General features: G+C 39.8%; 1 protein-coding gene across 3 annotated transcripts; it reads left to right on the top strand.

Annotated features, from left to right (window-relative positions):
* The first annotated feature begins 2,476 nt into the window (after positions 1-2,476).
* On the top strand, positions 2,477-20,671 carry GYG2 (glycogenin 2). Of its 3 annotated transcripts, none has more exons than XM_061366523.1 (9): positions 2,477-2,748; positions 9,330-9,471; positions 11,232-11,406; positions 12,716-12,878; positions 13,430-13,556; positions 14,507-14,729; positions 15,418-15,558; positions 17,030-17,154; positions 18,241-18,463. In XM_061366523.1, coding segments are annotated over exons 1-9 (1,104 nt in total). In that variant the 5' UTR covers positions 2,477-2,741; the 3' UTR covers positions 18,242-18,463. The 3 variants fall into 3 exon arrangements, with proteins under 3 accessions (XP_061222507.1, XP_061222505.1, XP_061222506.1); XM_061366521.1 differs by having other exon boundaries at positions 2,481-2,748; positions 17,044-17,154; positions 18,241-20,671; XM_061366522.1 differs by lacking the exon at positions 17,030-17,154 and having other exon boundaries at positions 2,485-2,748; positions 18,241-20,671.
* Positions 20,672-20,905: the final 234 nt, after the last annotated feature.

Raw genomic sequence — 20,905 nt, 5'->3', positions numbered from 1 at the left:
CTGAAAAAGTACTCTTCTCATTAAGTCAAATACCATCTTATTTAAAGTATATATGAAATGGATATATAATAGTTACTGAGGATATTACCATAATCTTAATTTGATCCTGAAGGTAAGAAATTCGAACATACATCAGTTTAAATGCAGAAGCCTTTTGACAACACAAAAACCAAATGAGGAACTTTGTGGCTATCACTTTCAACTTGTGAATGAACATCTTTTTAATGGGGTTTTCATGGACACTTGATATTTCTTTAAAAGTACTAATTTTGAATGTTGAAAGTTAAAACAGATTGACGTCTATTTTGCTGGGTGGACATAAAGTTTTGATTAATGAAAAGTTAGTGTTGCCACATCAGTTGTTTAACAATGAAAGTATTTTGCTTCTTTCTCTTGAGAATTCTCAATAAACACATACTGTGTTTTATCTAAAATGATCTGAGTTTTGTTTGTTTCATTACTTTTTGGACATATGCCAGCTGATACCTTTCACGTACAAATCCACCTATTTCCTACATAGGGGAAAGAAAGGAATGCTTCAAATTAAGGAACTGGGGACGGGGGACGGGGGACGGGGGACTGGGGACTGGGGACTGGAGGGGGAGAGGGAAGGGAGGGGGAAGAGAAAACAGCTGAAATCATTATTTTTTTTTAATTTTCTTTTCCCCCCACAGGAGCAGTGTCCAGAGAAGGATCTGGGTGCATTACCAACATTTCTGCTTTTGAAATATTATAACTTATTTAAATTTGTTTACAGTACTTTCAGAGGAATTTCTTACTTGTGTTAATATTATTAACAAAAAGGCAGATTTTATTGTGGAGAATTTGAGCAAACCCCATGACCATGAGTTGGTAAATCCTGCCCACCCAAGGGTTTAAACCTCTGAAGCTCTTTAGTCTAATTACATCAACACACAATCAATCAGTATACAAGTGTGCAGGCACACTTTTCTGTGTTAATTCCCCTTTTAACTATGATGATGATGATAATAATAACAACAATTTTATATTAATTGTAATAATTACTATTACTATTATTTCAGCTAATTGGGGGGATATGTAGGGAAGTTCTAATCCATTTAAATCGTGAGGGGAAGGAAGGAATATAAACTGGTTGTCAGACCATCAGAAGAACTGTAGCTTGTATTATTGGTTCTGACATTTAAAATCCGTTCTATATCATAACAAGTTGTCTGGCGTACAAGTGAAACAGAAAATCCTCTAAATGTAGACTTTGCTTTTATTACCAAGGAAATGCTTTTGGTGTTTATGAAGTCCCCCCAACCGAAACAGATCTGACAGTAAAATTATCCACAACAGATATCTTCACACTCATAAGTGTAGTTTAGTTGACCTGTCCATATAAACAGATGATGAACACACTTCCCCAAATTTTTATTTTTTCTTTTTTTGGTGTGTGTGGGATAAGTAAAGCTTGATTTCCTATGCATTTAGGTCCTTCCTTCCTCAGGCACCTTGCCACTACCAAAGCAATGACATCCATCTTCTTCTTCAGTAGACCTTTAGGATACCTCCAGTGTGTGAGAGAATAAATATTACACCTTGGAGTGGCAACAGTGATGGCAAATTTTTGGAAGTAATGGTTTAAATGTTGAGTGGTATGTGCCTTTTCTTTGGTGGCACACTGCCTTACATCACTGCCCTCTGCTATGTAGTTACTGATGTCCACATAACAGATGCAGAAATATCCTGTCTGAACCACATTAGCCTGAACTTACCTTGCAGAGGGGTTGTGTATCTAAGTTACATGTAATGGCTACCCCAAAACCACGTTGTGCAAGTATCTGTGCATTTACGTGTGTTATTTCTGAAAAAATATATATTGCCCTCTGAACTGAACAGTGTGTCTGGAAACATCTGTTTACTTATCTGAGTGACAAGTTACCAGACTGTGTATGTAGCCTCAGGCTTATGATGGCTCCAAAGAAGCTAAGGGGCAGATTCCCTTAACTGAGGGTGAACCCCATGTGTCTGGGTTACCATAGGTCACGCTGGACTCATCCTAGTCATGCTCCGAGATCTTTTTTCCGCTCTCTGCCATTCTCACCACTGACGGCATTGGTGTTTTTTTCCTCAAAGGGCTGCACGGTAGCGTCTCCCCCAGCTTCTCTATGGGGAAAGGAAGGGGAAGGGGAAAACAAGAACAGGAAGGGGAAAAGTAAAGAGAAAGGAAGCCCCCCCTCACCCCGCGCCTTGACGGGAGCACCCCGGGGAGCCACCGCCCGCGCAGGGCGGGAGGGGTGGGAGCTGCCGCGCACCAGCCAATGGGGCGAGACATCCGCGCCTCACCGCTAGGAGGCGCCGCGATGCCTCATCCTTCCGTGGGGCCGTGAAGGTGCCGGGTGGGGGTCAGTTACGGAGCAGCAGCAGGTGCTGGGTCTGTGGTGGTTGCAGGGGCCTCAGAAGCGGGGCGCTGCGGGAGCGCACCACGGGGCAGCGGGCGGGAGGGGCACGGCCCCTTGCGGTAAAGTCAGTGCCTGGGGGTCGGGATGGGTCGGTGGGTCGTGCCAACTCTCCCAAGCGGTCTCTGCCTCTAATGTCGTTTGTGGGCCGCTGCGCAGGAGCCCCTGCGGATGTAGTTCACGTACCACTGTCTTCAGCAGGAAAGCGGCTAATCCCATCGCGCCACTTAGCGGGCCTGCCGCCAGCAGGTGAGGCGCCGACGGAGGTGGTGCCGCTGCGGGCTGTGCCCCTGTCTGGCGGCCCGCGCCGGCCGCAGGATGTCCGGTGAGTACCGCGGGCCCTGCCGCCGGGCTCTGCCCCACGGGCTGCCCTCGCGTGTCCCCGCTCCGCTGTGGTCAGCCGTGCTTGCGGCGTGGGGCTGCACAGGCCGGTTCCTCCCGCCGCCTGCGGTGAGGGCGGGAGGGGGTCTCTGCTGTTTGGTTATCGCAGACCGCTTTGCTGTAATTAGCACTCGCAGATTAGGATTTAAACCGTCTCCCTGGTGGAATAGAAGAGCTGAACTCGTTTATGTATCCTGCTTGTAGGTACAGGCTGGCCTGCCCATGCCTCTGTGCCCTCCTGAGGCGTCTGCAGGGTGACAGATCAGGGTGGGCCTCCTCGGCCTGAGGCAGGCTCAGAAAAGTCCTTCTGACAGCCCATTCTATGTTCCAGAGATACTGATTTTATTCAGATGTCCTTAAAGCCGCGAGGAACTGGTTTAGGGCTCTAAACCATTTGGAGGTCATCGCAGACACCTACCTGGGGCATTTGGCCTTGTGGATCCCATGTTTGAATCTGTGTATGTGGCGCCTCAACACTGTGGGAAGAAATTGGAAACATCTAACTTGATACGTATCAAGTCCTCTGAGCTGTCCCTGGATTGCTTAGGCAATTTTAACTATTAGTTTCTAAATTGATATGTTACTGTTTCGGGACTAGCTTGGGGTGCTGATTGTTACACTTATTTGCATGTTATAATACTGTTGCATTTGGGTTTTCCTGAGGATCATTTAGTCTCCCTTGAAACTGCAGAGTCTTGAAGGAGAATGTAACAGTTCTTATCTGAAATATACATAGTAAAAGCTACACAAATAGAGAAATAAGTCCTTTTTCTGTAGCCTTCCAAGATAACAGTTGTAATCCTGTCTAGTAAAATTCAGCATTGCTTTAATAAAGGGTAAGAAAGAATCTGGTTTTGGATCAGGCAGAACTTTGTTAGACCAAGAGAAATATTGCATGCCATCAAATGTAAATTTCTATTCTGTTAGAAAAAGGTCTGTGTAAAGCGTTGCTGTACCACCTTCATTGATAATGTAGATGTTTCTACTCTTGGGCCCAGGCCAATAGGTAGAAATATTTCTACTTCTAGGGGAAGCATGGGGATTAAAATTGTCATTTGTTTACTAGGACAAGAACTGCCTCTTGCTGCGAACTTGTACAGTGTTTTTTGATGTTAGTCTGACACAGGTTATGGTCTGGCATCATTATTCATTTTACCTATTTATACTGCTGTTAAGGTTGTGGGTGCCAGCTGGAGCAAAGCTTTCTGTGCCAAGTGCTTCAGTTATGGTTGTGCTGGGCCAGAGAGGTGAGAAGGCCTGTAGCTTTCTTTATCATTGCTGTAGTCTAACACGTCTTCACTGAGATGTGCTTCTGGGTGAGGATGCAGAGACCTATGTGTGGGAAGGGGAGCAACAAACTTGCTAGAGAACATGTGGGGAGTTGGGGCTGTGTTATGTCATTGTCACTCGGGATTTCAGAAGAGCACTTTGGGCTTGGTGGGCAGAGGTCCAGGCTGCAGCCTGCCTGTACTGCAGTTTGTGTCTGAAGTAGAACCAGGGAGGTGACAAAAGAGCAGCAGATAGTACTAAGGAGGAATTTAAAGCAAGCAGTTGTGCAGTGCTTGTGTGAATGGCAGTACATACTGGGGACCTAACCAGCCTCTTGGAGGATTATAGCTGTTGATTTATCTACTCTTACTCTTATGTATAAGAGGGCAATGTTTTATTTAGAATATACTTGCAGGAAAGTCAAAGCATATGACTCTCTGGTCTCCCATTGCAATTTCAGAGTGGACAACTCGGCATTTTTGAGTCATTACTCCAGGAGCCATAGCTAGAGCACATTTATTCTTCCTCTGTCTATCAGAAGGAAGACTAAAATATGTTTTAAAAGCTATGTCTAGTGAATTATGGAAATAAACCCTACCCCACTGAAACATGTCTTGAAGTTGGCAGGTGCATGTTGTGCTTGTTACTATGAGTCAGTGCTGATTCTCAGTGGGTACCTAGTGTTTATTCATTCCCTCTCACATTTCTTTGAACATCAAAGCGAGCACCACCCTGTCTGCTTGCTGGTGCAGATTCTAAGTAAGGCTTTTGGCTGCTCTGGAATTGTTTTTCAGGCCTGTTAAAGAATTTTGACTCTGACAGTGTCAGAAGTACTCCTTCTATGAATAAGTATCATAAGAAGTTGGTGATCCTTGGCTAAAGCAATGTGTTAACAAGTTTCACATAAGATCACCCTGACTGTATTGATTTGTATTACTTTTACTTTCTCGTCTTTGTTGCTATCTGTAGCTGCAGAGTGGGTGGTAACTTGCTTGAAAATCCTTGGTTTGTTGTAAGCAAGTATTGCTAGATACTAAAATTGAGGAGCCACTGCTGAGAATAATGATTTCTGAATTTGCATCTTGATGTGCTGTGTGGCATTACAGACAAGAGAAATGAGCAGATTTATAAATTCATACAACATGGGTTTAATGTGATTCTAATCATACACTTAGTTTTCTTGTAATTCACTAAGCATTAATGGTATTAGCCATAGGGTTCCACAGCTTGAAAACAATTTGCTTGAAAACTTAATATTGTTCACAGTAGGTACTTTCTGTGAAAAATCCAATTGTCATTCAGCACATGGGATTGAAAGTTAAGCATAATGGCGTGCTTGACACTTACAGAAAAAAAACCCCAAACACCCACGCAAACAACCCCCAAAATACAGCTGCAATGAATTTTAATTTCCTACACCTTTGGCTTTCAAACTTGAAAGATCAAATATTCTTTTACAGCTTAGTCAGTGAGTGAAACCCTGTATAAATTAGATTCAACACAATATTGCCCTTGATTTCAGTTAAATGGGAATTTTCAGATTAAACAGGGTACTTTTACCACTGTATCTGAAAACCTGATCCTTAGTTGTAAGTTATAAAAATAAAACATATACTTACAGGGACAGTGTTCCAAAGAATGTTATAGAATCATAGAATAGTTAGGGTTGGAAAGGACCTTAAGATCATCAAGTTCCAACCCCCCTGCCATGGGCAGGAGCACTTCACACTAAACCATGTCACCCAAGGCTCTCTCCAGCCATTGAACACTGCCAGGGATAGAGTATTCACAACTTCCCTGAGCAACCCATTCCAGTGTCTCGCCACCCTCACAGTAAAGAACTTCTTCCTTAAATCTAACCTAAATTTCCCCTGTTTAAGTTTGAACCCTTTACCCTGTCTCCTATCACTACAGTCCCTAATGGATAGTCCCTCGCCAGCATCCTTATAAGCCCCCTCAGATACTGAAAGGTTGCTATGAGATCTCCACACAGCCTTCTTTTCTCCAGGCTGAGCAGCCCCAACTTGCTCAGCCTGTCTTCATATGGGAAGTGCTCCAGCCCCTTGATTGTCATCGTGGCCCTCCTCTGGACTTGTTCCAACAGTTCCATGTCTGTTTTATGTTGAGGACACCAGAACTGCACACAATGCTCCAAGTGAGGTCTCACGAGAGTAGAGGGGCAGGATCACCTCCTTTGACTGGCTGGTCATACTCCTCTTGATGCAGCCCAGGATACGGTTGGCTTTCTGAGCTGTGGGCGCACACTGAAGGCAGCTCATGTTCATTTTCTCATTGAGCAACACCCCAAGTCCTTCTCCACAGGGCTGCTCTGAATCTCTTCTTTGCCCAGCCTGTAGCTGTGCCTGGGATTGCTCTGACCCAGGTGTAGGACCTTCCACTTGGCATGGTTAAACTTCATAAATGAGGCAAGTCCAATTTTCTTCCTTGAAAATGGGGATTAGATGAAAGAACAATTAATGATAGCTCTTATTTTTTTTTTTTAAATCTCCCTAAGGATTCTTAGCAGATCAATGATGCCCCTGTATGATTTTAAAATGACTAGGACATGCCTGTGTCTTTGCACCAGGAATATTTTAATGTTGCATGGTTGCAGTCCATAGCTTAATTATCTCTGTAATGATTCATTCTATTAGGAAGGCCATAATATGTATCCCACATCTGATTCTGAAACCAGGCAATTGGCTTCTTTTCTGTGTGAGGTGTTAGCCAGAGTTTCCTAGGAGCTGTATTTTTTGGCAGTTTGCTTCCTTGTGATTCTGACCACAGCCTTTGCCCCAGCAGTACAGGGCATGAAAGTGTATGTAGGATGTGGTAATTCACCATACCAGCTCACTGAACTATTTGATGAGTAGCTTGTGTATTTTTATATGTATTACTTAAGTAAAGATTTAGCTTCTGTAGCTAAAAGAATATGCAGAAGCAATAAGAAGATTGTGTTCAGTTTTGTGGCTGTTATTTAAGACAGGATTTTAAGATTTAAACTCCCACTCATTTCACAGTTTGCTTTTTGTATTAACCTACCTCCCACATTCCTCTCGGTGGCTGTTTTATTACCTTTATTTGGCTGAAGATGCTTGTTGCCAAAAGTGCTTTCTTTGCTGACTCTTTGTGTCTTTTGAGAATAATTTTATTGCTAAAGTAGCTTTCAGTGGTTTTGTTTTGAATTGGTTTTTATGTATGCTTAGATTTATTTGCTTAACCTTTTGGAAAACTGCAGTAGAAGTGGTTTACTTGCACAACTGTCCTTTTAAAACACTCCATGTAAGCAAGTCCTTATTCATTATTTTTGGAACACCCATAACTTGCTTGAACCATTATGATAACAGGAGATTTGAGAGCTCCCTTTTTCATTTGCTTCTTCTGGAAATTGTAATTAAAAATGTTGCAGGAGTTTGCTTAGCTGAGGGATCACAGAATCACAGACTGGTTTGGGTTCAAAGGGACCTCAAAGATCGTCCAGTTCCAGTCCCCTGCTGTGGGCAGGGACAGCTTCCACTAGACCAGGTTGCTCAAAGCCCCATCCAGCCTGGCCTTGAACACTGCCAGGGATGGGGCATCCACAGCTTCTCTGGGCAGCCTGTGCCAACGCCTCACCACCCTCACAGTAAAGATTTTTTTTTTTTTTTTCCTACTGTGTAATCCAAAGCTCCCCTCTCTCAGTTTAAAGCCATTTCCTCTTGTCCTGTTGCTACATGACCTCCTAAAAAGTTCCACTCTAGCTTCCTTGTGGGCCCTTTTTAGGTACTGGAAGACTGTTACAAGGTCTCTCTTGAGCCTTCTCCAGGCTGAACAACCCCAACTCTCTCAGCATGCAAACTATTTTACGGGGTAAAAGGGACCTGCAAACTGGTTTAAATTTGGATGGATGATTCACTCTTTTTTGGCCAACACTAGTGGAATTCTCATGAGGTGCAGAAAGCTATTACAGTGTCAGCAAATGTAAATTGTATGTGCTTGATTTGAATTAAGGTCTGGCTGGAGATGAATGAGAAGTAAGGCAAAAAAGGGTGAAGAAGAGAGCATACCAGTGTGCTCTGGATTTGGAGTACATGTTAGTACCCTAGAGCTTGTCACCAGCACCCACAATCCTTCACTGCATACCTTGATGTTAAGTTAGAGGTTTGAGCATGTTCATTTTGGCAGCATCTGGCTGAGACATCCATGAGGTCATTTTCTCGGTTCTCTGCGACTAGTTCTGTGAGATTCTTTCTTAGTGTCTCTCACAGAGCCTGGAAACTGTATGACAGGCTGTTTATGTTGTTATTGTTTGGTTCCTTTAATTTATTTGTCCCTTAAGATGATGGTGGATTTAAACAAGTATTTATTGAAGGTCTGTAGAGCTCAGTGGAATTCCCCTCATCTGTGTGACCAGCTCATCTTGTTCTGGTTATTTTGCAGCCTAGAATGCTGAGGTCTTCCTTCTGCTCTGAGGAGGCTATTCACCTTGCTGAATCATAGGTTCTGGCTCTCCCCAGGAGAACCCCAATAGCAGCAGTTCTGTCAGAGGTCAGAGCTGAAGAAGCAGCCCTTGCTGATACTGCCACACGCCTAGTATCTCTGCATTATACATTATGTCTTCTGTTGTGCCAGCTTGTAGCTTGCTTTCTTTTATATTGCAACATTTTTCCCCATGTATTTCTTAACAACAAGGAGCGCTTCTAATTTTCTTAGAGCTACTTGTGGTAGGGATACTTAGCTTCTAGGTACATTTGAGCCAGCACCAGTTTCTCCAGTACAAAGAGGACAGAGCAAAGAAAGCCTGTTGGGTTGATTCAGCGACGTTATGGAAAGAAGGATATTTCTGGCTATACTTAACATGCTGTTGTTTCCTTAGCTTTTGGTACTATATACACAGGAACATTTTCCTTATCAGTTGTATTACACCGTGTTAGTTAAATGGAAAAATCTAAATATCTGCAGTTTGGCATTTTTTACTGTCACTATTATTTAGGCAATAAGACTCGGGTAATTGTTTAAGGATAGTAAAAAAACTTCATAACTGTTATATAAACAAGGCAAACAAAACATAAAATTCAGAGACATACATTTTGCACTCATTCACTGGGCTTTCTACTCAGTTGTGTCTTCTGAGGGAGTTTGGGAGGGAAAAGGGCTTATCACAGGAACTGCAGCTTGTTCTAAGCTGCAGTCTCTGGGTTAGCTGGAAGAAGAAGGAACCTGCCAAAAGAGATGATCTAAAGCTGTAAAGTGACTCTTTTAAATATTTGCTTACAGTAACGGATCAAGCCTTTGTGACCCTTGCTACCAACGATGTGTATTGTCAAGGTGCTCTGGTTCTTGGGCAGTCACTGAGGAATCATAGAACATCTAGAAAATTGGCAGTACTAGTTACACCAGAGGTTTCCAGTGGGTTGAGGTAAGTACTCATGTATTTTTGGAGGTTGATGTTATGAAAGAATAGACAACAGCATAGAAGATTTTAATAGGCTTCCTGTGGATTTCACAGCATTATGCCTTGAAGTTCCCCCTTGGCTAGTGATTTCTGAGAGGAGATCCAAATAATGTCCATGGTAAGATTGTAATCCTAATAAGAATTCACTTGCAGAATGAGAGCTTGTGGCTGGAAGTTATCTTAAACCCATAACTGGTAACATAAGCTGAAAGTTTAGGAGCTACAGTTTTTGTGTCTTGCTTTGACACAAAATAAAGGCATTACTATTCCCCATGCCCTCTGCCCCCCCCACCCCACCCCACCCCAGTGTTTCTCTTTTAGAAAGAGCAATACATAACCACCCATGACATCAGAACTCCAGAAACCCCATAGGATCTCAGTTTTAGGTGACTAATCTTCCTAAAATATTGATGCATGTCTATCACAATGAGAAATTAATATATTTTTACTTCTTTTTAATCACTTTCCAGTTTGGGATGTGATTTTATGGACACTAAGGAATTGCTTATACATAAATCTCAATGGATCTGTTGAACTCAAGCCCTGTTATTTGGAGGACTGTATTGCTTGTTAAAAGGAACATGACATGCCATAGCTACTTAAACTCTTAATTCTGCTGTGGCTTAAGAAGCGTGCAAGTTCCTGATTTTTGTATGCCATGTGAAAGTATTTGCAATTGATCTGGCTCAAGAAAGGGATTTTCCCATTTTTGCTGTGATTAAGTGTAAAGGAATATGTTTCTACAGGCTTTTTGAAGTATGGATTTTGTCAGAACACTGGAACATTCCTGAGGGAATGCTGTGTACATTTGACACCTGGGTGGATATTAAGACCATCAGGTTCTTTTCTCCCCATTCAGTGGAGAGAAAAACTTTTATAATATATTTTTAACCAAGAATAGCATTTTTTTTTTTTTAAAGCACATCACTGAACTATGCTTCTAAAAATCTGTACCTGCTCTTCTTTCCCAGTTAACTACTGTCCCTTGCAGATCAGTCAGACGAGCTAATGACTCTGCAACCTAGACAGTCAGCACAGGCTTTTATTTTTCCGTGTTTGTATGACATGCAGGAACTTTATAGTTAAAAGCATAATGTAAACAAATAAGCTGAGTTTAAAAAAATGTCTTTTGTGTCTTGAAGGAAATTTACCTACTTTGTTATCCCGTATAAAATTCCCATGAAAAGATACACATAGAAAAAAAGATGTATTCCTAGAAGTCTCATTTTAAAGGATGTGTAGTAGTAAACAGGTATATACTGCCTGTTTTAAAAGATACAGTTTTGAAGCTGAGTATACGTGGGCATAATAAGTGTAAATGTCTGTGCTGGCAGTGCAATGTGCAGGGAACACAGTAGAGTGCTGTTACTTAGAGTCAATTGTGCAGGATTGAAGCTGCTTTAATTTTCATTGGTGTTTCTCTGGAAGATATGGTAACTAAAATAAGGACTGGTTTCTTCTCCATATAGCATTTGTCACTTTTGAGTTGTCAGAGTTGTGCTTACAACTCAAAAGTAGAATGGTAGTAGAATGGTTTACGGCCTGATAAATTGCTATCAGTTCAGCAGGCTGTTAATGAGAGCTTTCCACTTCTGACTTCTCATCCTAACCAATCAGTCTATTGTTATAATAAATGTGGTGCTGTGTATCACTGTTCTCATGCCAGAAGTCAGCTGTGAATCTCTCTAAATTCCCTTTTTTCTCTCCACTGCTTGGTCTGGTAGGTCTGTCCTCTGCAATGTATTTGACGAAGTAATCGAGGTGAATATGCTTAATAGTGCTGACTCAGTCCATTTGGCTCTGATGCAGAGGCCAGAATTGGGTGTAACCTTCACTAAGCTTCACTGTTGGACTCTTACTCATTACAGCAAATGTGTCTTCATGGATGCAGACACTCTGGTGAGTAGAGCGGGAGCTGTGGAAATGTTTGTGTCTGCCTCAAAAAACTGCTCTTGAGTGTGGGATACTTCCTTGTCAAGCAGCCTGCTGTCCCATGAAGTGACCAGATTTGCTGATGGTCCCAAGGTTGCAGGAGCTCCAGCTGGCATGTTTTGGCAATGTTCACAGTTTTTCTGGCTGCATAGCAATCAGTCTTGGTTTGAGAGTAGCCTCAAGACTGTCCTCAAAAGGCATCACAAAACAATTCTGTGCAAGTGGGCTTCTTACAGATGTTTATAATAGATCTCTCTCATACATATTTGGATTTTGGTTAGGAAGGCAGGCCAGTTTTAAAAAGAAAAAGAAAAAAAGCCCAGAAATGTTAATAACTTCTAAAATATATTTTTAAATTCTTTTTAGAAGTAGAGAGTTAAAAATGGCCATAGTTTGGGCAAGTACAGTCACGTCAGCCTTCACTTCGGAAGACTGTGATTTATTTTAATTTAATAAGCTTGTATTTAAATTAGCAACCAAATTGAATTATTCTTCTCATGGGCTGGGGGAGGGAGGTCTATGATTTCCTGCTTTACGTTAAAGGAGGAAAGCAAATAGTTGTTTTCAAATTCAATGAAGTAATCTTTCTCCTAGAAAGCATTTCTTCCCCTGCTTTTCACAGTGGCTCAGACTTTCAGCAGCTGAACAGCTGTCTTCCCACCAACTTTAAAAGTGATCTGGGCCTTCACCTGCTGTGATTTTTCCCACTACCTTGTGGAGCTTAAAAAACAAACCAATGCAAACCTCTGAGCTTAGCTTACATTAGAAAATTGGTTACAAGTGACAGTTTTTCTTCTATCTCTTTAGTCAGTCTGTTGCTAACTCAAATTACTTGGATTCCCAGCTTTCATTTCGCTCTGCTGTAGTTACTGAGAATAATGGATTATGGGAAGATGAGCTAAGAAAGAAGAAAATTGAGTGTTTTTGTGGTATGTTTTAATATTTAAAGGGACCTTCTGGAGGGTCTCTGAGGTTCCTGAAATAATTTCACAGGCTTTGTGCTTTTATCAGTGTCATGGTTTAAGCTATTGTGACTGCTACTGCTAAACCCAGGACACAGAAAAATCAGGGAGAACCACAGTTAATGTTGCCTTATTATATTAAAAATATAGGTTCTGACCCCTAGCATATTTTGTGTTGTCATTGGTTTCTATGCTCTGCAAGCTATATACTTGGTCAAACTATCAATTCACTCAATCGGTACTGGTTTAACAACTCATGTTCCAGACAAACCTTTGCTCTAACATTTTTTTTCTTTCATCTTACTGCCTCTAAGGTGCTTTGCAATGTTGATGAATTGTTTGATCGAGAAGAGTTTTCAGCAGCTCCTGACTCTGGCTGGCCTGACTGCTTTAATAGTGGTGTATTTGTGTTCCGACCTTCTCTGAAAACTTACAACCTACTGCTCCAGTTTGCAGCTGAACACGGCAGCTTTGATGGTAAGGGGCAGGGCATAAGGTTGAAGTGCAAGACAGACTCCTCAGTAAGCTGTTTTTCCACAGCTTGTGTGCTCTCAGGCAGAAGAAAGGAAGGCAGGAGTTCTTCAGGGTTTATGAGTTGTGCCCCCATAAAAGTTTAAGGTGCAGACCTTTGCCCCTTACAGTATACTTAAGATCCATTGACTTCTTGTGGACTGTGCTTCCCAGAAAAGGGCAATGAAGGAACATTGTGCCTTCGTCTTGCTCAGTAAGTTTTTGCTGTCTGGTTTAGGAGAGAGAAATACAGCTGATCTTCAGTCTTCTGCTCTGAGGAAGACCAAACCCCTTTCCTACTTCTTTCTTCGTATCTTACAATAAGACTTCGTTTACCCTGAACTTGCATCGGAGTGGATCAGGTATTATTCACTTGTACCTGCTCACATGGCCATAATTTCAAATCCAAGTTACAGTGCCATGAACACACCAGTCTCACTCCCATCCTTGGATTGAAATTTTGATGTAAATTTGAGTGTATGAATAATTGTAGTAATACTGGTTTGTATATTCTTTAGGGGGTGATCAAGGCTTGTTGAATAGCTTCTTCAGCAACTGGGCAACAGCAGATATTGGCAAACACTTACCTTTCCTCTACAACTTAAGCAGCAGTGCTGTATACACCTATGTTCCTGCTTTCAATCAGTAAGTAGTAACACTTCTGACTGACTGTAAACCTCTCAAGTCTGCTAACAAACATGCTATTATAAGAGACAATAATAAAGGCCTATTCTGTTGATTATAAATTACAGTAATCACAAATAATGTTATGTAAAAACTGTGCAGTAGAAGCTTAAATGCAGTAAGAATGTCTGGCATCCGGACATAGAGTCCCACTGTCTCATACGTCTTTTTCAGAGAAGCTTTTGTGATGTTTGAACAGATGTAAATTACTTTAGCATTAGGTTCCGACACCTTTGCTTTGAAAGTTGTTCTCTTCTTTTCCCAATCAGTTCTATGGGAAAGAGTCATTGTTGCTTTTCTTTTTTGTGTGTGTGTGTGTGGTTTGTTTTTTTTTTGTTTGTTTGGGGTAGTTTTTTTTTTTTATAAACCCTTTTCTTAAGTTCTTCTATGAAACAAAAATTGTGCTAGTAATTATATGACTTCTAACAGTGAAGCTAGAAGTTTTTCTGGCAGGAGGCAAGTTGGCTTTAGGGTGTCATGAATTACTATTCCAGTTGCACAAAACACTCTTGCTGGAAGGTGAACTTAGGGTGATGCATTTAGTGATGTATTAGTATGGGTTCACTAATAACCAATTTTGTTGATTCAGTGTCTGAAGTGATATGTATTTATTTGTGAACAGTGTGTGCAGGAGGACTGTCATTTTCCTTTGTGATCTTTTCTGCTAGAATCAGCACCTGGAAGCAAATGGCAATGCAGTTTTTTGTTTTCTGTATGCTAAACAAGATCCCTGAGACTAATAAAAAACTATGAATACATATACTCATATTGAATGTGTTGCTGTTGCAAAATGTCAAAATTACCTCACCAGTGAGAGTAAGCATGTTTCTTTAGCAGTTTATATAGGCTACCCCCCCAAAAAAAAAAAACCCACAACTTAATGTATAGATCTGTGTGTTTAATCTCTACAGTTTTGGGAGAGATGCCAAAGTTGTTCATTTCCTGGGAGCAAGAAAGCCCTGGAACCACAAATACAACCTTCAAACAAAGAAAGTTATGCAGGATGGCACCACTGATGGATCTTTACATCAACTGTCATTTCTCTCCCTCTGGTGGAATATATACAGTGCCAGTATACTGCCTTTGTTAGAAAAACTTCAAAAGAAGGAAGAATCAGAATCTGAGGAATGCAAGGTAACTGATAAGACGGTAGTGGGAATATACTGCAATGACAAAAAAAAAATAATCTGAAAATTATGTGTTTGCTGGAGGAAGGAATTACATGGTGTGGTGGGTTGACCCTGGCTGGACACCAGGTGCCCACCAAAGCTGCTCTGTCACTCACCTCCTGAACTGCTCAGGGGAGAGAAAATATAACAAAAAGCTCATGGGTCAAGATAAGGACAGGGACAAATCAATCATCACTCACCATTATGGCCAAAACAGACTTGGCTTGGAGAAATTAATTAATTGCAACTCGAATTGGAGTAAGGTAATGAAAAATAAAATCCAAATCTTAAAATACCTCTTCTCCACCTCTTCCTTTTTACTGTGCTTCACTCCCAATTTTATCTCCCTGCTTTTGATCTCATACATTAATATGCTTTATTTCTTTACTGCACAATTTCTTAAAAATTATTTGAGCTATGGTAACATGAAGGTGGAAATACCTGTTAGATTATCTCCTGGTGTTGCTGGCATAATCATGAGTTCAAAAATGTAAATTCAACATGCTTTGAATCTTGGACTGCAAATATTTTTGCATTTATTAACTTATTCCACTAATAATGCAATTCCTCTAAGGAAGTGAAACTGCTTTAAATAAGGTATTGCTTTCTTGCAAAATCATATTTCAGTGCTGAGATGTTCTTATTTTTGTTAGCACGCTTTCAATGGAGTTGAAATTACTCTGAAAAAGGTCAGCCCTTGTGTGGCAAATTCACTGCAAATGCCTGTGCTTCCAGAGCAGATACATGAAGTAAACCCTGTGGTGTGTTCACCTGAGGAACTAGCCTTCAAAGCTGTAAGTATGTTCTATTTTACTATGCGCAGTAACAAAGTAAAAGATACACTAAAATGATATTTTTAAATTATGCATCTGATGTGGGAGATTTTATTTTCTTTACGTTAGCTGGAGGTACTGATTTTTTTTTTGCTAGCATCAGGAATAGTCTAAAGAGTATTTCCTAATCTTTAGTGACACATACATGATATGTCGGGAGGTTGAATGAGTTTTCATTGAATTTTTATGAAGAGGCTAGGTATTGAAAGTTATTAGGTAATTAAGAAATTATGGTTTTTGTGATTTGAACAACAAGGAGTCTCTTAAAATAATGCACTGATGAACACTGCAGAGGTCCTAGTTCTTTTGTCACAATTCTTGTATTTGGGTGTTTCTGTTGCACTGACTCTCCTTATTTTATGCAGGAATTAAGCTGGACAAAATAGCACAATGTTTTTGCAGGTGTAAGTCATTACCTGTGCTGCAGTGAAGTACAATTGGGAGAATATAAAATTAATGTTCCAATGTCATCTGCTGTTGTAACTTGTGGACTATCCTCTAGTGAGATAAAGACAGTTTGGTGCTTCATCCTTTTAGACTACAGTTACTCCAGAAAGTAAAACTGTAATCTTTCCCTTCTTTTCTACCCTGAGTGTAGAAAGGCTGAAGGAAAATTGCAAACTTTCCAGCTTTATAACTTAAGAATAATTTATTTGCAAACGGTATGTTACCTTGTGGGCCTCACATGCTCAAACCAAATAGGGACAGCTTTTCAAGTTGTTTTTTGGGGGGGGAGGGGTAAAACCCTCCAAAATATTTACTTCAAGTAGTTTAATTCAAGTGTAAACATCTTTTAATTACTGGGAATGGTTTATCAGAAGGTAGTATTAATTAGAAATTAATATCCCGATTCTCTTACTGAGGAACACCACCATTCCACTTTTTGTTGCTTCACTTCAGCTTTAGTCTTCTCGGCTTGTTTTGGTGGAAGAGACTGGGGTCTGTGTACTCTTTTATGTTGTGATATCTGGCAAAGGCAAATATTTCAGGCAGTATTTCTTGGACAATCTCTTTTGCCTCTGTTTTGGAATGCATTGTTCTGTTCTTATTCTATGCATAAAAAAAACCTCATGAGTTATAGAGCGATTATCCTAAAATGAAATTTTTTGGCCTTGTGAGCGGAGGCATCTATTATAAGCTAGCTTTCCAGGCTGTCACTGGAGAATGACAGCCACTTTGAACCTCTTTTAGAATGAGATGAGATGCCCTCTGGAGGTATTACCCTAGATTGATTCTAGTAGGAGCTTAGTTTCAATGCCACTTTGATAGCTAAATCTGAGCAAGATGAATTTTGTCTTTGGCGATAACATGTTTCATTCCCTTTCTTCTCATTCACTGCTTTCCCCTACCCCAAGAATAAAATCGGATTTGTATTGTATGAGTTCTCACTATAAGGAAACTATGAAAAATTATTATACTAATAAAACCTCAGTGGCTGTATTTTAGCAACCTGTATGTGAAGTTGAACAAAGCGGTTTTAACGTCCACCCCTCTGAGCCTGACAGACCTTCAGAACAACTTGTCTTTCGTCCTGCGTTTCAGGAAACCTCAGAACTGGTATAAGTAGCTTTCTGCACTGTACATCTGTAGATAATTGCATGCAATTAACAATAACATGCAGTCGATGCTGCCAACATCGTTTTGGGAGATCTCAACTAATTATGATGCAATCTGCAAATAAATTCTTTAAGCTTTTAGATATGCAATTCTTTAATTGCTTCCAAGACTGGAACATGATCCCTTTCTAGTTTTCTTTAAAAAACTTCTAGTTTTCTTTAAAAAACTTCTAGTTTTCTTTAAAGAACTTCTAGTTTTCTTTAAAAAACTTCTAGTTTTCTTTAAAAAACTTCTAGTTTTCTTTAAAAAACTTCTAGTTTTCTTTAAAAAACTTTTAGTTTTTAAATGTATATTTTCCTGTGCTAGCCCCCAAGTAATAAATGCATGGTGTTATGCATGTAGCTCTCCAATACCAATACAAGCAAAGCTGTTTGGGATCTTTTTTGTTCTGTTTTGGTTTGGTTTTTTTACCTGCTGAAGTGATCTTTCCAAGCAAATGGAAAATAAGCATACAGCGGGTCAAGCACAGAGCCTAAGCTGCTAGGCTGTCCTTTGTGATCTTGCACGACATGTATCTTTGATCAGTGTGACACCAGTGCCAGATTTGATAGGGGTGACAAGGTGTCAGGGACTTGTATCTAGTAAGGTACATAGTGCAACCAGCATCTGCTAAACAATACTTATCTGGCTGGAGATCAGATAAAACACATGACCAAAAATTCTAGGAACTTACGTTCACATGAAAGACAAAATTTGCACACATAGATGGTTAACTTTATTGTAGGAGACACTCTAAATATGCTATATTTGTAATATTCTTATTATATTGCTGCTGTGTATGCCAAGGTCTGAGTTAAGACAAGTAAAGTAAATGCTTGGTATGTTTGAAGATGCTATGGCAAGTAGTAAAAGCATGGGAAAATGAGATCACATTATCAAACTAGGAATTAATGTTTGAATACTGTTTGTTTTATTGTTTTAACTGGGAGTGTACAAAACAGAAGTTTGACATTTTAAGGTTTAACTTCATAGCACTGAAAGGACATCAACCAATTGACTGTTTTGCTACTGTTTTTCTTCCCACAGAACAAGGTCGCACATTCCATTTCAGAGCTGTCTATTCACTTCAAACCACAAGAACCAATTCCAGAAGATGAACGGAAGAAATGGGAGGAAGGACGAATAGATTATATGGGGAAAGATGCTTTTGAACATATCAAAAAGAAATTGGATTCATTTTTACATTAAGATGGAGGGTACTGTAATGGCCATTACAATCCATGTTTCTTTCATAAATGCAATCCTTGAATACATGGCTATCTTCATAGTTCATTTGACACCAGATTTAGAGGTAGATATGGATCCTCATATATTTTGGGAGCAGATTAACAGATACAGACTCTTTTTTAACTCTTAAGTGTGCCTCATCTTTATTGTTATGTGTATGTCATTGTCATTGTTCTCCTGCAGTGCCTTCTGAAGTATGATGAATGGTACCATCTGAACTTGAGCTCTCACATTTATCATTCTTCCTTGGTTCTTCTCATAGCATTCTGCGAAAACAGTCATGAGTGTGAAATGTTGGAAGTTGAGATTATTTCCCAAATTGAGATTATTTCAAAAGTACTTTTAGAAGATACTATAAGACTATTCTAATGAAAACTTTGTTCTTGAAACCAAGTTGACACTTTCAAGGGCAGCCATAGTGTAGTCTTCAACATGAAAAAGTGAGGAGATGAAATCCTGACCTCATGGGGTCTGCAACAAAACTTTTTAATTTAAGTATATTTAGGATTAGAGGAAATTCAGGCTTCATCTGAGATCTCTAGTAGATGTTCTCCATATTTACAGGAAACTGTTCAGCTTCATCATCAGTGTGATCTGTTAAGATAGACTGGTAATGTGTGTTGACCTTTTATATTGTTGCTATAGGGTACCATTGATTTTTTTTTTTTTATTTTTATAAATATTGTTAGCTTTACTTGCAAGTTCAGTGTTGTGTAGTTAGAGGAAGAACTGCTGACACTATGGTGTAAACCTTCTGGCATTTTATGTCAATTAGTTTACAGTACTTCAAACTGCAGCTGACAAGGGCATTCTTCTCCTTTAGCATGGTTGCACCATATTACAGGCAATTTAAGTGCCACTGAAAGCACAGTTGACACTTGTTTTAGTAAACAGGCTCTTTAATCAAATCTTTTAAACAATAGCCGTGTGGGGGAGCTAATAAATCTGAGTGTAGTTCCAGAAAAATTTACTCATGAGACTCCATTGTATTAAGGACACTCACGGGAGATTGCTTGGTGAATTTGGGTATTGAATTTGACTAAGATTTGCAAGTTTGTCTTAACAAACAAGAAAAAAAAAAAACCACTTTGAAAGAAAGAAGCTTGACAGACCTGCCAATGTGATAACAGATTTGACACAGTTATTCATAATGCCACTCAATATTAGAATAAGAATAATGTCTGCAGTGCTGATGCAGGGCTCAAAACACATTTCAGTCTTAATATATCACCAGTTTTGGTGTACGTATAAGCCTAATGAAATAACTTTGGAAATCTGTTCAAAAAACAATGGTGTGATGTTATGCATCAGAGGGATTGCCATAGATGCTAAGGGAGAAATGGGAAGGGTAGGAGGGAAAGAATTTTTTTTTTTTTTTTTTCTCCATCAAAAAAGGGGTGAGGGAAAGAACTTGCACGAATTAGGAAAGGAAGAAGAGAGTCAAAATGTCCCTTAAAGGAAGAAAAATGATCTTTGACTATTTTAGAATTACTCCAAAATAGTGGATTTGCATTTACTTTTGTGGGGTATTTCTGATTTTGTGTAGTTTGTTCTTTCTCATTTATTCTAAGCACTCCTAAAGTGGGGCAACTTCTTGGTGGGTCTGCTGAATTCAAGATGAATTCAAGCTTCTAGTTCAAGTGAGATGTTTAGGGTCTCTAAAGTCAAAGAGAGAGATGTCCAAAAGATGATTCTTCTCAATTTCTCCATTGATCATACAGGGACTTTCGGCATCCTACCTCTCCTAGGTAGGTAACCTTTGTGTGATAACACAGGTAGGTGTTACAGTGGCCCAGTGCAGCACCATGTGGAGATTATAGCAGCTGCAGGTACTCCTGCTCATGTAGCATTTCACCTGCTGAGTATCCCTGTTCGTTAATGAACTTGTGCACTTCTGAGAAAGTTCTGTTGTATAAGCATTATTGCTATTATAATCCAAACAGTTTGAAGACTGTGTAAAACTGTAGTCAACAGTATGAACCCCTGCATCATGCAGCTGTACTTTTTACAGTAACTATGAGATCTTACAGGACACATTAATTAGATTATAGGAGAAAAATAACTGTAACTGAAATGTTTGAAAATAGGCCTATGAATGTAGTAAAAGGAACTGTCACAGAATACATTTGAAAATGTTAATATGTAAAATGGTACTGTGAGTGGGTTATACAATGTTCTGCAAAGAACTGTAGTACACTAATGTCTTGGAAATAAATAGAAATGGAAAGGACATATGAAGTTGTGTTTATCAAATGGTGCTGTGTTACAGGTTGTTTATTGATGCTGGGAAGTATTATTTGTGACTAGTTAATTTTTTTTTTAATTTTATTAAATTGCTTCTGAGACATTATCAGTACCTGCTAAGCAGAATTAAAAGGTGTGAGTTATAATTACTTATACAGACATATATAATTATAAGCCTTAGGATCTCCTGAATTGGCACAACGGTAGTTGGTTTACTGTA

Source organism: Neopsephotus bourkii, unplaced genomic scaffold (genome assembly GCF_033783945.1).
Source record: "Neopsephotus bourkii isolate Nb327-2 ecotype Australia unplaced genomic scaffold, CSIRO-AGI_Nbou_v1 NB_1346, whole genome shotgun sequence".
NCBI classification, from domain to species: Eukaryota; Metazoa; Chordata; class Aves; order Psittaciformes; family Psittacidae; genus Neopsephotus; species Neopsephotus bourkii.
The sequence above is the reverse complement of the archived record's forward strand: the minus strand, read 5'-3'. Positions and strand labels throughout refer to the sequence as shown.